At 34.1% G+C, this 17,619-nt stretch overlaps 2 protein-coding genes and 1 non-coding gene across 3 annotated transcripts; 2 read left to right on the top strand and 1 right to left on the bottom strand.

Moving 5' to 3' along the window:
• The first annotated feature begins 5,537 nt into the window (after positions 1 to 5,537).
• On the top strand, positions 5,538 to 11,695 carry LOC143618091 (uncharacterized protein OsI_027940-like). Its single transcript, XM_077090421.1, has 6 exons — positions 5,538 to 5,575; positions 9,535 to 9,715; positions 9,815 to 9,968; positions 10,341 to 10,378; positions 10,818 to 10,953; positions 11,400 to 11,695. The coding sequence occupies exons 1-6, from the start codon at positions 5,571 to 5,573 to the stop codon at positions 11,498 to 11,500; spliced, it is 615 nt and encodes a 204-aa protein (XP_076946536.1). The 5' UTR covers positions 5,538 to 5,570; the 3' UTR covers positions 11,501 to 11,695.
• Positions 11,696 to 12,415: 720 nt separating this feature from the next.
• Positions 12,416 to 12,489, top strand: TRNAV-AAC (transfer RNA valine (anticodon AAC)). The gene has a single exon. It is a non-coding gene; the product is annotated as a tRNA-Val (tRNA).
• A 329-nt stretch (positions 12,490 to 12,818) lies between these two features.
• Positions 12,819 to 14,297, bottom strand: LOC143618095 (thiamine pyrophosphokinase 1-like; the record flags this gene model as incomplete). The annotated part of the gene is made up of 4 exons (XM_077090423.1): positions 12,819 to 13,052; positions 13,394 to 13,661; positions 14,052 to 14,108; positions 14,214 to 14,297. Coding segments are annotated over 4 exons (525 nt in total), but the record flags the coding sequence as incomplete, so codon positions are not given.
• Between the last annotated feature and the right edge of the window lie 3,322 nt (positions 14,298 to 17,619).

The following is a 17,619-nucleotide window of genomic DNA, read 5'->3' as shown; positions in this document are numbered from 1 at the left end:
ATTTTGTGCCCTTTTATACCCATCCGTCTCTAGACTAGTCTATACATTGACATTTAAAGATCAAAATTTAAAATATAACTATATAAATTTTGTGTACTTTTATGCCTATCAGCCTATAGACAAGTCTATACATTGACATTCAAAGAACAAAACTAAAAATATAAATAAAAAAAATCAAAATTTAAAAAACCAGGTGGCGCCTAGATTAATCTAGTAGCTGTCTAGATTTTAAAAATCCATCTATTACCTAGAAAACAAGGCGCCGGCAGAAAACACTCTTGGTGTCACTCAATCATTGGATTAGGAATAAAAGGCGGCCTAGCTGATATTGCACTAGACATAATGAAACCGGTATGATTTATATGGACATTTTGTGGATTACCATGATCAAAATGAACATTTTTGTCATCTTTCATAAAAACAAATTCGTACTTACTTCACTTACTGGTTTCGTTTCAGCCACTAAAATGAGTCAAAGATGTTTACTGGTAGAAGCACTTATGTGAGGTCACTTGATGATAGAGGTGGACAACAAAACCGGTTCCTGGAACCGGTTCGGTTCCGTTTCAACCCGACGATCCGGGACCGGTTTGACATGTTTGGAGGTGGACCGGGTAGGAACCGGAACCGAACCGGAACCGGTTCTGGAACCGGTTCGACCGGAACCGGTTATAGCCGTTGGAGTGGTTCTAGCCGTTGGGAAACGGTTTTATGGCCGTTTTTTGACCGTTTGGGTCAAAAATGGCCGTTTTTTGGCTCCCCAAACACCCCACTACTAGTATAAATAGGTATTTGGTGTAATGGGTTCATCACAACACTCAAAACGCAAACCCGAACGCAAAAAAATACAAAAAAACGCTATTACAACGTTCTGAGTTCTCTAATCTCTTGTTTTCTCTTCTTCTGTATTCATATTTGTTGTTATGGCTGCCTCACAATCATCGGTTGGTCAAGGTTCCACCGCCGGACCAAGTTTCGTTCGTATTGTACCTCATAATCGTAATCAAGATATTTGGTGCAATTGGGATTTGGTTGAATTGAGTGACCATTCATTGAAGGCTCGGTGCAAGTTTTGTGGGATTTATTTAAACCCACTTTCGAATTCAAATTTGAAGAAACACATCGAAAGACCGTATTGCAGGGCGTTGAAACAGAACGTCGAGTCGCAACAAACGCAAATGGATAGTGAAGGCGGAATATTTACATACCAAATTGATCGAGTTCAAGATCGTATGGCGAAGTTTGTGATTCAAGAAGCTTTGCCGTTTAGCCACTTCGACAACCCTCGCTTAACCGCCATGATTCGAGATACGCTTCAACCACAATACACTCACGTAAGTCGTCATACTCTTAAACGTTATTGTTTAAAATTGTGGAAGAAGGCTAAAGAGGTACTAATTGCATATTTTGAAAATATAAATACGGGAATAAACTTAACTACTGATGTTTGGTCGGCTCCACATGGTCTACCCGAATCTTATCTTTGTGTCACCGCTCATTGGGTAGACTCGTCATCGTGGGAAATGATGAAACGCACCATTGCTTTCGAACTCTTTGAGTATCCACATACGGGAGATAATTTGTTTGAAATTTTAGATTATGTTATAAAAACTTATAAACTAGAAAATAAAATATTTTCAATTGCATTTGATAACGCGTCGAATAATACATCGGCGGTTGATAAATTAAAATTAAAATATACGCCGATTTGCAATGGTGTATTTTTTCACTCAAGGTGTGTTGCACATATCATTAATTTAATCGTGCAAGACGGACTTGCTTCGGATGAGGTTACATCGGTTATAAACGATTTTAGAGTAATGCTACATGAAGTTTTTAAGAAAAGTAAAAAAAGACAAATGAATTATAGAAAATTTTGTAAAGATACGGGAAGAAAAGCTTTGGGAGCTAATTGGGATGTACCTCATCGATGGAATTCCACTTGCATAATGTTTCAAAGTGCTTTGAAACAAAGAGACACTTTACAAATATTTCATTCTAGTCTTGCCGAGAATGATTTGGCAATCCCCTTTTCAAATGAGAAATGGGAAATTATCAATGACTTATCGACTTTTCTTGAAGTTTTTAAAACATCAACTACGAAACTATCGGGAACGTATTATCCGACAAGTCCCTTGGTTCTTTCGGAGTTATTTTTAATCGTTAACAATCTTAAATAATTTGAAAATAAAAGTCCAATGTTTTCAAACATCATATTACCAATGAAGTTTAAATTAAAAAAATATTTTCTTGAATTGCCACCGATTTTTACTTGCGCCGCCGCTTTAAACCCAATGTTAAATGTTACGGGGGTTGAATGTGTGATAGACGAAATTTTTTCAGCCTTAGATATACATGAAGTTGACCCAAACTTTTCAACAGAGACACAAAATGATTTTAACTTGAATTTTAAATTTATGTATGACTTTTATATAAATAAATATGGGTCAAACATACACATGCCTACGCCGGGGGGGTCTTCATCAAGTTCAAGTGCTCATAGAGTACGAGACCCCATGATTAGCCTTATGAACACCGTTCGCAACGTAACGGCTAAAAAACAAAGGGGTAACACCCCTTCAAGCGAACTAGGAAGGTATAGTGCATATGATTTCTCTACCGGTTTATCCGAAGAGGAATATGGCACTTTTGATGTTTTGGCTTGGTGGAAGGTAAAGGAAACCGAGTTTCCGATTCTTGCCACCATGGCCCGTGATTTACTAACCGCCCAAGCTTCTACGGTAGCTTCGGAATCTGCTTTTTCTCTTAGTGGCAGGGTAATATCGGTGAGAAGAACAAGACTGAATTCGGAGTCGGTGGAGATGTGCATTTGCTTGAAGGATCACTTGGACTCAATCGATCGTGTTCAACACGTAACCACTCTGGAAGACGAAACACCACTTGATGTTCGAGTGCACGACGAACAAGAAGGCGTTTCTACAAGTAATTCTGATGAATAAGTCGCCACTCAATAATTACGACGAACAAGAAGGCTTTTCTAGAAATAATATGTCACAACTTTATATTTATAAGTTTAATGTTTTGTTAGTTTGTTTTTGAATATTTTAAAACACGTAACCTTTTTTTTTTTAACTTCTTAAAGTAAATAAAATGTATTTTATGTTAATTGTTTTTTTTTATTTTAAAATGTTATACAAATACGAATCGTATAACACCGCTCTTGATTATAATTCAGCATTTGACTTGCGTAAGCCAAAAGACTATAATACATAGCAAACTCAACAAATGTAACACGATACAGATTTAAGTTCACCATTACACGATACACGATACAGACTAATCAATTCAAACACGCTGACACTCATAGCATTAAGTTCAATATGTTGTTTACCATTGCTCTGTGGGTGAACAACAAAAGTAGCATGAGCCTCTTCAGAAATCAGAAGAACACAAATCATCACCTACACAAGCAGCAGAAACGAAAAACGAAAAAAAAATAATATTTTACACTGTAACCGGTTGGACCGGTTCCACCGGTTCCGGGTCCGAGGGTTGGGGAACCGGTTCGGTTCCCTAACCGGTTCGACCATGGAACCGGTTTAAACAGTGATGTTGACTAATGGAACCGGTTCTGAACCGGTTCCGGTTCCTTTGACCAACCCGATTTGATCACCTATACTTGATGACATGAACTTTTAATACTTACTAAATTTGTATAAGTAATGATATGATTTATAAATTCGTTTTAATAATGTTATGAAATCACTAAACTTATAGCTCACCATCATCTAGTTGACTGTTTTAGCATATAATTCAGGAACTATTTATAGCCTCTGGCAGCAAGAGGATAAAGTATTAAAATAGAACCCCCCCCACCCCCACCCCCAACAAACCACCCCCGCGCCCGCGGCTTTCAAGGTTCCTTGGTGCATGAAATTTAAATTTGGTTCAAGTCCTACCCAAACTATCGGTATCGACCGATTCCATTTCCTCAGAGACAACGAAACCGAATCAGTTCCACTGTGATATAAAACCGGAACTGATTCCTAAAAGAATCCAATTTGTGCACCTCTAGCGCGAGATTTAATACTAGTTTATAAAGGTTTTTCTGATAAATTGCATAGCCCACTTCTATATCCATTTATGTTCACCAAAAACAATAGCAATAATTAACATAAATATTCTAATCAAACCCAATACAAAAGCCCAACACAAAAGCCCAATACAAAGCCCACCATACCCAACTAGAAACCGATCACTACTCGGTAGAGGTGCACAAAACGGTTAACCAATTATTTTACTAACTGGTTTTTCTTGGCGCGAACTAATCGGTAGAGCGGTTTTTCGAGTCAGATAGTAATTGGTTTTGACTGGTTAGAGAAACGGTTTTGACCTATTAAACCGGACGGTTAACCGGTTAATAACCGGGAAAACCCGATTTTTAATAAAATAATAAAAAAAATCGGTTAACTGGTTTACAACCGGTTTTGAAATCAATAATATAAACCGGTTACTAGCCAGCAGTTATAATCAGTTAATAACCGGTTAGGATTGGACCGGTTAGTAACCGATTACATTTTCGGGTACGAACCAATTAGAAACCGGTTAATCGGCATCTGTGTGCACCTCTACTACTTGGTCAAAAAACCAAACCTACCCAGACCAGTTCCATCTCCACTTGGTTCTTGACTTGACCAAAACGAGAACCATAATCGATTCTTAAAAAATACCTGATATATGCACCTCTAGCGCATGCTGTAATACTAGTTTATAAAGATTTTTTTAATAAATATTATAAACCACACTTTTATACCCATTTATATTTAGAGGTGCACAAAAAACCCGAACCTGGACCTGAAAAACGTTTTTTATACCCGAGTTTTTAATATCTGAACCCGTACCCGACTCTCCCCATAGGGTACTGATAGGTTATGCATTTCGGTACTAAAACTCGAACCCGATCTATACCCGGTAATACCGAACCGATTCCATACATGGAACCGGGTTTTTCCAATACCCGAAACCGGGTATTTCAAATACCCGATTTGTACCTGAAAAATACTCTAAAAATACCCGATTTGTACCTGAAAAATACTCTAAAAATACCCGAAAAATATCCATAAAAAGTGCAACCTCTTAAAAAATCCAATCTATACCTGGAAAAAAGCTCGAAAAATCTGAAAACATGGGTTTTCCAATACCCGAAAATAGGGTATTCAAATACCCGTTTCTATACCTGACCCGAACCCGATGTATATGATACGGTTTTTAGAGACAATGACCGAACCCGACCCGGGTATTCTGAATACCCGGTTTTCCAATACATAATCATACCCGGAACTGAGATTTTGAAAAACCCGATTTGTGCACCTTTACCCATTTATATTCACCAAAAAGAATATAAATAAATTTACATAAATATCTTAACCAAGCCCAATAAAAAAAGCCCAAGAAACCCATTAAGAAGTAGAAATATCTGGAAGGGTTTAAGATCAAAGTAGCCAGTCAGCTGCTGCTGTATCTATCTATCAGATCACTTCTCTTCTCTTCTAGGGTTTTCTTTCTCTTAACTTTACTTTACATCTTTCCTCTTTCCTACACAAGCAAACATGAGGTGATAATCTTCTCTTCCACATAATAATCTTTATTATTATAATTTTGCAGGCTTCAGTTTAATTTATAACCCATCTTCTGTCATACTTTTGATTATTATTATTAACTGCTTGTTATAGCTGTATATTGTATTATTATTCTAAAAAGTTTTGAGCTTGCTTTGTTTTTATAGCATTTGTGTTGTGGGTTGTTTCAGATTTTGAGGGATGAATTAGACATGTATGACCTGTTTTTTTTTTTTTTGTTTTTAATTATGTTTTTGGATTTTTTAGTGTAGATTTTTTGTTAGCAGTATGATTGTTCTAAAAAGTTTTGAGCTTGATTGGTTTATTAGCATTTGTGTTGTGGGTTGTTTCAGATTTTTGAGGGATGGATTAGACATGTTTGTTTTTTTTTAATAATTTGTAATTTTTTTAATTATGTTTTTGGATTTTTTTAATGTAGATTTTTTATTAGCAGTTTTAACTGTTTGTTATAGCTGTATTTAGCATTGTTGTAAAAATTTTTGAGCTTGATTAGTTTTTTAGCATTTGTGTTGTGGGTTGCTTCAGATTTTGACTTGATTGATTATTTATTTATTGTTTTTTATAGTTTGTTTTTTTTAATTATGTTTTTGGATTTTTTAATTTAGATTTTTTATTAGCAGTATTAACTGTTTGTTATAGCTGCATTTTGTATTATTTTTTTATAAAAAGTTTTGAGCTTGAATGGCTTATTAGCATTTGTGTTGTGGGTTGTTTGAGTTTTTTAGGGATGAATTAAACACGTGTGATTTGTTTGATTTTCATTATCTTTTTATAATTATGTTTTGGCCTTTTCAAGGTTTGATTTTTGATTAGCGCTTCATTGTTAAGATTTGGAATTATATATTGAATTATGCTGGATAATTAGTTTCTTTGGATAATTTGTGGGACTGTGTTGTAGCTTTTTTATAATGTTAACATCTAATATTACTGAAAAGTACTAATAGAAGCCCGTAATAATATCCAAGTAAACTAAATATTAGGTTTAGTTCATTACTTAATTCATAAACTTTACGTTAATTTGCTAATCAAACATGTACCATTTAAATTCCCAAAACATACTTACAAAACAAATCACAGAAAATTGATGTTCATTTTAGATGCAATAATATGTTGAGAACCGCATACATTACATAACTTGTGCATAGGAAGATAGTAGTGTAGGTGGTTGCATAACCGACCGCAAACCCCGTTATCTCATTACATACAAGTGCATTATGCGGTTCTCTTGGTTTAAAAAAGCGTTAGGCGAGGCGAGGCGAGGCGAGGCGTTTTTGCTTCAAAAATCCGAAGCGCTAAGCGCTAGGCGCGAAGCGAGAGCTTCACGTATGTGAGGCGTTCTTATTTAAAAATACTAAAAATTAATTATACATGACATATTTTACTTGAAAATCAATCATAAAGATAAAACATATTTGTAAAACTAAACATATTTTACCAGAAGGTTGATATTTGGAGAAGATAAACTTTGAATATGAAAATTAAAGAGTGGTTTGAATTAAATAGAGTGATAAATATATATAATGCGGTTGGGTAATGTTTTATAGATGAGCCCCAACGTTATTATTTTAAGCAGATGGCCCAAACAGCTACATTTTCAATCTAATTTGGACTGAATCACATGAGGCGTTGCCTCAAGCGCCTCACGCCTCGCCAGCTAAATGCGCGCCTCAGGGCGCCTCATGTATTTTAGCGTCTTACCTAAAATAAGGCGTTTTCAAAAACACCTCGGGCGCCTCACGCTTTAGGCGCGCCTGAGGCGCACCTTTTAAAACCAAGGTGGTTCCCGATCTATTATTGGTTCTATATTGAACACCTATAGATACTATTGCAATCTGGGTATAATTATTTTGGCCTTGAATGCTAGGTGCTTTATTAATATCTATATCATCTGCTTAGAGGTTGGTTGTTGATTGTAATTTTAGAATTTGAGAGATGGTTGTACCAGATAATAGTTTTTTTTTGTTAATTTGTTAGATTTTTTTTTTCAAATTGTGTTAATAATATCGTTGGGATTTTGATTATTTTTTAAAAATTTAATCCTTATTCACCTTTTCTTTATTCTTGTTAACAGTTGTAATCTGGTTAGATCGGAAAATTTTGTGTTATAGATAACGTATTGGATATTTCATAGTTGTTAACTATGAAATAGACAGTGATGTGACCCACCGAGTTCACAATTGAAGATTAGCCGATCTAAGACGGAGTACCTCCACTGTGATTTTGGTGGGATAAACGACAATGAAGACACACAGATCACAATTGAAGGGCAGGTGGTCCCGCAGGTAACGAAGTTCAAGTATTTAGGATCTTTTGTACAGAGCGATGGGGAATTAGACAGTGATGTGACCCACCGAGTTCAGGTAGGATGGTGTAGATGGAAAGCAGCCACAGGTATATTGTGCGACAAGAGTTTCCCGACTAAACTAAAGGGAAAATTCTATAGGGTGGCAGTTAGACCTGCAATGCTATATGGAACAGATTGTTGGGCCATCAAAAAGGCACAAGTGCGGAAGATGGAGGTAGCAGAAATGAGAATGCTACGTTGGATGTGTGGGCACACAAGGCTAGACCGAATAAGAAACGTTGTGTTTCGCGAGAGATTAGGGGTGGCGAACATAGCAGACAAGATAAGAGAGTGGAGATTGAGATGGTTTGGACATGTAAAGAGAAGACAGACGACGAATCCTGTTAGATCCGTAGAAAACATTACTATAGAGGGGAGGAGGGGTAGAGGACGACCGAAATTGACTTGGGATGAGAGGATTAGGCATGATTTGATAGACCTAAACCTCTCCGAGGACATGGTTGAGGATAGGAATTCGTGGAGAAGTAGAATTAAAGTTAAGGATTTTTAGAGAGAATTGAATACCTTAGGGCTTAGACTTAACTTATTTAGTCCACATACCATAATGGTATTTCCCTTGCATATATTATTATTATTATTATTATTATTAGCTTTTATATAGCTGTTAAACTGTGATCTTATTATTAATATTATATAATAATATTAATATTATTATAATTAGTAGTAGTTTTTATATAACTGTTAAAATTTGATTTCCTTTATTTTGCTTTATTTTGCTTCATACGCATGTTCTTAGAGCCGAGGGTCTCTCTGGAAGCCACCTCTTTATTCCTTTGGATAGAGGTACGGTGTGCCTACATCCCACCCTCCCCAGACCCTACTTATAGCTTTGCTGTCGGTGGGATTTTACTGGGCATGATTGATTGATTGATATTTCATAGTTGTTAAAATCGAGCGCCTTTTGCGCTTAAGCGCATTTAAAGCGCCAGGCGCATTAAATGCGACTTGCATGACTCAGATATTTAAAGCGCCATTAATATTATCCCAACTTCCCATGCATGTTAAATATCATTTAAACAACATTTTCCTATTCTCTAGGAGTACCTATAAATCCACTATTAAAGCACCTCAATCTTTTCCCAAATTTCCCATGCGTATTAAATATCATTTAAATATCATTTGACTTTAGTTACTAAATGATTAAAATATTCAGAATTTGTAATTAGGTTTTAGTTTTTTAATTTTTGGAAATCTGGATATTATGATAAATGTGTTAATGGATCTAATTGTTGTTCTTGACAGTTAAAATGAATGCTTTTTGAGTTGTTGAATTACTGGATATTATGACATATGTGTTAATGATTAGGTTTTTCTTATTATTAAGACGTACTTCATGTTTTGGATTTTGGTTGTTCTATGAACTATTTCAAGAATGAATGTATGTTTTCTTATTAAGATGTTCTATTTTAGTTAAAAAAATTGTTTTTTTAATGTGCGCTTTTTTTTAAATCGGGCGCTTTTCTTGCGCTTATCGCCTGGACACTAGGCCCAGCCTCAACGCTTTCGAGTGCTTATCGCATTTGATAACTATGGGATATTTTAAATAAACTTTGTTTTCGTTATTTGTAGTCGCCACCCCGAGGTTAAGTGGGCCCAGAGGGAGGACAAAGTGTTCATCACAGTGGTATTGGCCAATACAAAAGACGCAAAAGTCAATCTTGCCCCTGAAGGTGTTTTTACATTCTCTGCTAAAGCTGGTCAGCATGAGTATGATCTTAAGCTCGAGCTTTTTGACAAAGTTAATGTAGAGGTAAGCAGTAATTTTACCATTATGCCCTTCTTGTTTTTCTGTTATTTTGCTACTTTGTGTATATAATGTTAAATATTTTTGTTTGTTTGTTATATGTAGGAAAGCAAAATAAATATTGGCGAGAGGAGTATTTTTTGTATTTTGGAGAAAGCCGAGCCGAAATGGTGGAATAAACTTTTGTCGGGAGACGCTAAAACCCCACATTACGTGAAAGTTGATTGGGACAAATGGGCTGATGAGGATGATGATGCCGGTATGCCATGTCATCTTTAAGTTTATCATTGATTGGGTCAATTGGGACAAATATTCTACTGATTTACCTTTAAAAGTTTTTTCCCTACGAAAATCATATTATTTTAAGACTTGGATAACTTTTTATATAAAATGAGTGGAGCCGGTTTGTGGGTAATTTGAGTTTTAAACCCGAGTTTGAAAAACCTATTCAAGATCGAAAATTCAAACTTGATTCGAGTGCTGGTTGATTCGTATAATCTGTGAGCAAATGCAAGTAAAAAAAATCTATAATGTGTGTTTGTGTGTGTGTCTGTTTTTGTAATATAAATTATAATATGATTTTAAATTTGAACATTTGCTTATATAATTAATATTCGACTTCGTGTTTCAGGCCCTGCAGATCTTGACATGGGAGGAATGGATTTCTCTGTAAGAAATTTCTAACTTAAAATTTAATATACATTTTTTCTTGATGATTTAAAATAAGTTTTCATATTTATTCACATAAATTTATTGCTATTGTATTTTCTTATATAAACTTAATATATATTTATATTTTTATTTCCTAACCTAAACAAGAGACTTAAATAATTTTATGTTTTATTTTTAAACTGCTAGTTTTATAATATTTTATTTCGATATAGTGTGTTTATTTGATATACATTTTTCTTGATTATTTAAATAAGTTTTCATATATATTCACATAAATTCATAGATATTGTTTTTCTTCTATAAACTTAATATATATATTTATATTTCCTAACCTAAACAAAAGAAATAATTTCATGTTTTATTTACTAGTTTTATATTATTTTATTTCAATATAGTGTGTTTAAAATTTGAATAATTTATTTATTTTTTTGCACAGAAATTTGGTGGTATGGGTATGCCCGGCATGGGCGGTATGGGTATGCCCGGTATGGGCGGCATGGGTATGCCAGGTATGGGCGGCATGCCAGACATGGGTGACTTTATGGGCGGTGATGATGAAGATTCCGATGAAGGTAACTTATTATTAGCTTATAAACTTTAATCATGTTAACTTGTGACATATTATTATTATTATTATTATTATTATCATTATTATTATTATCACCAATTTATATGGGAGATATGAGGGACGACCCTGGCTTGCCAGGGTTCGAGTCCTGATCTCACCCGGTTTTACCGGCCCCTCGCTATCGTGCCGTTTGGCGGGCGGGGGTCGGGTTTTACCCGGGGAATCCCTCAATAGGTGGACCGCTAGGGGCTTTGTCCGTCCTGACTCGTGGCCTGCTCGGGCTACCTTTAGCCAATGGGGGCCGCGTTCGGAGTCCCCGGCGTTACTTAGTTGGCCGTTCCAAAAAAAAAGTTGTAATTATTATTATTATTATCATTATTATTATTATTATTATTATCGGTATTCGGTAGTGGTAGTAGTAGTAATTTAAACCAATATATGATTATGTAGGTGAAGAAGCGGAATCGAAGGGTGCAACTAGCAAAGAGGGAGAAGAGAAGAGTGAAGGCGCAGAAACCACTGCCGCCGCAGCTGGGGCTACCAGCACATAGATTGTTTAGTCAACATGAATGGTGGTAGGGTTTTTGATTTGAGTTTGGATTATTTGACTTTGGATGTTGACTGAATGAAACTTATGGTTTGCTTTGTTTGTACTTGTTAGTGAAACTATCCGTTTTCAATATCGACTTTTGAGTGTTGTAATTCTCATAGAAGTTTTATTGCATTATTCGACACCATTATTTTCATAGATCTTTTGTGCCCATTCGCTCGATGTTTTGTTAAATGGTTAAACACGAACGTGACGTGGAACGTTTGTTTGACGAGTAAGTCCTGGTTCATTCTCACCCCTACATACATAGTATAATGTAAGTGTGTATATGGGTTGGTTTTGGTCCGAAACCATAAGGTTGTTTAGGGTTGGTTTTGTTTAAAACCATAACGTAACGATTAGTTATGGCTGTTTCAGTTAATTTGTTTTATAGGTTATAGCATAGGTTATAGCAGGTCGATTAACTGTGAATTTGAGCCTAACCAACAATTACTCTAAAGCAATATAACATGGTCTGATTTTATATAAACTTTTGTTAAGTAATAAATTGTTATTACACATTTGTATATATCAGTATTATATACTACACAACATTTTTAAATAAATGTATATAATCTATGATAACAAAATAATACATATAGACGGTTCGGTTTAGGTGGGAATGGAAACGTTTGGTTTTGAAAAACCATTAAACCGACCCCACTGATTTTGTTACGGTTCGGTTTCATCAGTTAATTTGTTTTTTGCACACCTGTAGTGACGTCTGGATTTTGATTTAACCAAGGTTTATAATGAACACCTCAACGTTTTTTAATCGAGTTCATACTTAAATTTTTCCCACGATAAACGATTGATTTAACCATCTTAATGCCGTATTTAGTGATAAGTTTATATGATGTATTAATCAAGCACAAATGGTTTCGTGGTGTAGTTGGTTATCACGTCAGTCTAACACACTGAAGGTCTCCGGTTCGAACCCGGGCGAAGCCATTAAAGTAAATGTTTTTATTTTTTTAACAGTTTAATGCTGGAAAACACCACCAGATAACATTTTAATTTCACAAATATTTCATCATTAGCATAACAAAAATAAAAAGGTAAAAAGATTACAAGACCAATCCGTTTTGACACGCACTTGAAACAAGTCGTATTGACTGCATGTTAACTTGTGATTCGACTCAGCGTGTCAATCCGATTATCTGATCTACCCATTTGTGGCATCTTAAACATCATATTAAATTGTTATCATCAACCAAAAGTAAGTAAATAATAATAACAGTAGTAACAAAAACTATCCGTAGCGAATTTTAAGTCTTCAAAGACACTCACACAATTACAACATGTCAGATGCCCACTAGAACCGAAGTTTATCTAAGACATTACATCAAACAAAAACTCGATGGGCAGCGAGAATTAAGGAGCTTCACTTATACAACTTCATGTCTGCTTCTTAAGGGATATTGTCCACAATAGATCAGAATCAGACCTAACGGTTTCACATTTAACAAGGTTTGAAGTACTTACTAAACCGCCAAATCTCATTTCATTATTATCTGCAAACATGAAATTGTTAATGTCCTGTTTGAAAATCCTATGAAATATACAACATTTTCTTTGCATGCTCAAAATTACCATTTTGCCCTTACAAATACTTGAATGGCTAAACATAATGCATTCTTAAAATTAGATTTTGAAGTTTTTAGGAGAGAGATATGAAACTAATTTCAAAATAACATTAAATTGAAATATTTTATACCAAAATTTAGAAGTAATAATTTGTGAAATATTTTATACTAATTTCAAACTAATTACCATTTTAACCCCTTACCGAACCCGCCAGACCCACCCATTTTTTGACATACTAATAATTTGTCGATGCACAACAAGCACTTACCAAGATCCCGTTGCAGCCCGGTAGTTGTAGAGCTTCCACAAGGTGTACCAATGGGAATAAGACCACAATGTGGGCCCTCAACCGAAGACAGCACATTAATCTCATGATATCGGGTGCTAGGAAGAAGTTGGATAAGACAATCATCCGACAAAAGAACGATCCGTGTTGTTGAAAACCGACATAACGTGTTAATATTTCCCATTTCGTGATCAAACAGACCACCAAGTGCTCCAGCAACAAGTATGCAAAGCTGCAATAACACAACAAAACATATATATTAATATCACAACTTTGTAAACTAACAAGCATCCAATCTGATAAATTATTACTATATACGACCTCCGTCCCATTAAAAGTGTCCATATTTCTATTTTTATTTGTCCCATTACAAACGTCCCACTTTCAAAATTTATTAGCCAATTTCCAATTTTACCCATAAACACACACAACCAGTATTAATAATTAATAAACAATATTGATGGGCCCAATTTCCAAGGGCATTATTGTCATTTGGCAAGCAAAAAAAGTAATCATTCAGTCTACCAAAAACTTCGTGTTTTTCAAACAATGACACTTTTAATGGGACGGAGGGAGTAATAAATTTGACTTAGATTTGCTTTTTCGTCGTCGGACATGATATCGAGAACATATGCTATGCATATTTATGCAAATCTGTTGTGTCTTGATCATCAGAATTATCCACAATCTTTGTTCCCTGCATAACTTGTTTACTTTATCTTAGTAATTATATAATATTACACAAAGCTGCTATAATATGTATAATATATATAACTTTATACAAATATTATTGGCAGCTCACCAATTTTTTGTAGAAATTTAGAACATCTGGTCTGATTGAATCCATGTCTCCTTTAATTACATCTGGCTTATACCTACAACATATGTGTATTCAAAATTAAAATCCAACAATTATTTCCTTTTTATTAACATAAATCTCTAATGTCAAACTTATTTTTCAAAAATGTAAGTTTCCCGGAGTTCTAATTTACAAGCACTACGTAGAGGTGTAAACGAGCCAAGCTGCTTAAAGCTACTAGTGATTGACTCGCTAAAAGCTAGCATCTCGAGCTTAAACGAGCTCAAGCCTGAATAATAGCCTGGATTGAAGCCTGTTTAATAAATGAGTTCGAGCCTGAACTTTATGTATCGACCTTGACTAGCCAAAACGAGCCTACTATTTATGTAGTTATAATATTTTTTTATATTAAATAATTTTTATCTACTCTAAAAATATCTTACATAATAAATATTACCTTAAAAATATATGTGAGAATAATTACATATTCAGGAAATAAAATTATTAAAAACTAATAAATATAATAAGAACTGAGCCCGAACCGAGCTTTCACTTAAAAACTTTCACATGAACCAGATTCTAACTTCAGATATAGAGTAGAGGTGTGCAAATAAACCGGTTTGAACCGATTATGTAGAAACTGGTTTGGAACCAATTAACCGTAGGTTTGGAACCGATTTGTAGTTTTCTCCACCAAACCCGGTTCTAAACTGGCTAACCGAACAAAACCGGGCAAAAGCTGATCAAATCCCTAACCGAAACCGATCGTAACGTGATAAAAAAACTGGATTCAACCCGAATCGAAACCGGTTGTAAACCGGTTTCGACTTTTGTTAACCAAACCGAACAGGTAAATCATTATCAATGCACAACTTATTGGAACTTATATCATGTTCAGATCAGTGTAAATCGAAGAAGAAATCAACCCACACCTCGTCCTCTGTCTGTCTCCTTGAAGACATTACATACTGTAATACTGATATCAGTATTAGTATGTAATGTCGATATAGAGAGGACGAGGTGTGGTTGTTTTCTTCTTCATCACCGGAGTAAATTTACACTGATCAATACGTGATGAGTGGATCAATTGGTATATAAACAGTAGTCCACTATAGTGTTTCATGTTTGTAATGATATTTGCTTTACTTCATTTACAAAGTTTTCTACGATACATTGGATGAGTCAAAATAAAAGTGTACTTAGGCTTTAACAAATAACGAATGATATAAGCTAATATTATAAACGACCATTAATATTAATATTAATATTATAATAATATACATAACAATAATATATTATTAATTTAATATCCCAATTTTCGAAACCTGAAATTTAATTCTTATACGAGCTATTAATACTGAATTTATGAAAATTAATATAAACTTCATTCTTTCAAAGTGTATAAAGTACTACAAAAACGCCGAATTTGAATGTTGTTGAATCAAAAGTTATCAAGTTAATGGTGTGTAAGTAATATATTTAATTGTGAAATAAAGTACACTGACTGCTTTTGACATTCCTTAAAACCTTATATTTAGTCATCTTCGTCCAATCGTCCCTACCCCTGTCGATTTTCTGGCATATTTTTTCGATTTCTCATGTTTGAGATTGAGTTTGAAAAATGTTTATTGGCTTACTAGTTTTTATCCCCCGTATTACGTGAGTTGTTTTATATTGTTTGTTCTAATATTTATTTATTTTTTGAATTTATATTTTTTAATTATATGAAAGTTAATAATATACTTATGGTTTAATGATAAATTGTTTCACAAATAAATGAGATGTTATAACCCGGTTTAAAAACTATATGGTTTTGATGAGACCCAAGACCCGTTTATTTTTTTTACTATAAAATTGGTTTTTTTAATTATAAATAATATTTATGAAAGTTAATAATATACTTATGGTTTGATGAGACGCAAGACCCGTTTATTTTTTTTACTATAAAATTGGTTTTTTAAATTAAATAATATATATATATATATATATATATTAAAATAAATAAGATATTAATTTTTAGTATATCCTATTTTATAGGATTTTTACATTAATAATTTTGGTGAGAATAATTTTTATTTAATGAGATGTTATAACTCTTTTAAGAAATATCTGGGTTTGGTAAGACACATACCCATGAATTCGGGTCAAATGCATTAGAAGCCTCCATTTAAAAATCAAGCAAATCTGGTGACTCCAAAAAAAGGGTGAGCGACCACATCGCGACACGTAGGATTTTTATGTTTTCGTTTATATATATTATAGATTAGTGTTTTCAAAAAGCCAATAAGCTAAAATGTGTTTGGCAATCACGAAAATCCTTTTTTATTTTAGCCTTTTGAAATGGTTAAAAAACAGTTTTCTAAAAGTCCAAAATTCTGGCTTTTCAAAATGGCTTTTTGAAAAAGTCAATAAGCCAATAAACATTTTTCGAACTCAATCCCAAACATAACCTCCGGCGAGCTTCAAACACCACAATTAACTACCAAATCGACCAATTGACGGCGTCGTTTGATTCAGGATCTTTCACCGATAAACATATATATACATAAAAAAGTTTTGGCCCCCAAAAATTACATGGCTCGGTCGAAGATGGGGCTCGCACACCCCGGGCCGACCCTGTTCATTTACTCCATATATTTTAAAATGTTGTAAATGTGTAGGGTTGTGGTTGTTGAAAACACTGGCCATTGTTCTATTTCATAGTGAATATTGCATAGTGAAACACGTGACTAAAAGAGAGTCAATATGTGTCTAGATAGGCCCCATTTAGTGGAACTGACTTATATGCTTTGAGTGGTTGTACCTTCAGGTGGTGATGAAAAATTGAATTGTTTTAGCCACTTTTATTTAACTCTTTGTATTTTGTTTATCTGTTTGTAAATAATGGTTTTGTTATTCCCACGTTACTCTCAAACTTATTATTCGTTACCCTCTTTTGAACTTATATTGTTGTTTGAAAAGTAAGGACTATAATTTGACATATTAACCTTTAAACGGCCGTTTAATCTCTATTTTCTGAATAACCCTGATACATTTTACATTTTTAAACATTTCTAAGCCATATATATCTTTTAACATTTACGGACCAAATATCTCGGAACATTTCGAGTTATATGTATCTTTGAATAGTTTTTAGCCATATATGTGATTTTGAATATTTATGGGAAGCATGTGTAATTCTGAATACTATGAGTTATTTATTTATTTTTTTTCCAGCATTTTAGTGTTATTTATCCGACATTCTATTGGATATGTTAATATTGTTTATATCCTCGAATATATATATAATTATTTCATATCAGTTGCATTTGCCATTCGTACATCTTATACATATTGCGTTCAGACATTCGTTATGATTCATTTGTATACCTTATGTTCATCATGATTCTAACTATATTATGTTGTGAGA

The sequence above is a fragment of the Bidens hawaiensis genome, unplaced genomic scaffold (genome assembly GCF_021521415.1).
Source record: "Bidens hawaiensis isolate Kalapana, Puna unplaced genomic scaffold, B.hawaiensis_p1.1 tig00063138_1, whole genome shotgun sequence".
Taxonomy (NCBI): Eukaryota; Viridiplantae; Streptophyta; class Magnoliopsida; order Asterales; family Asteraceae; genus Bidens; species Bidens hawaiensis.
The sequence above is the reverse complement of the archived record's forward strand: the minus strand, read 5'-3'. Positions and strand labels throughout refer to the sequence as shown.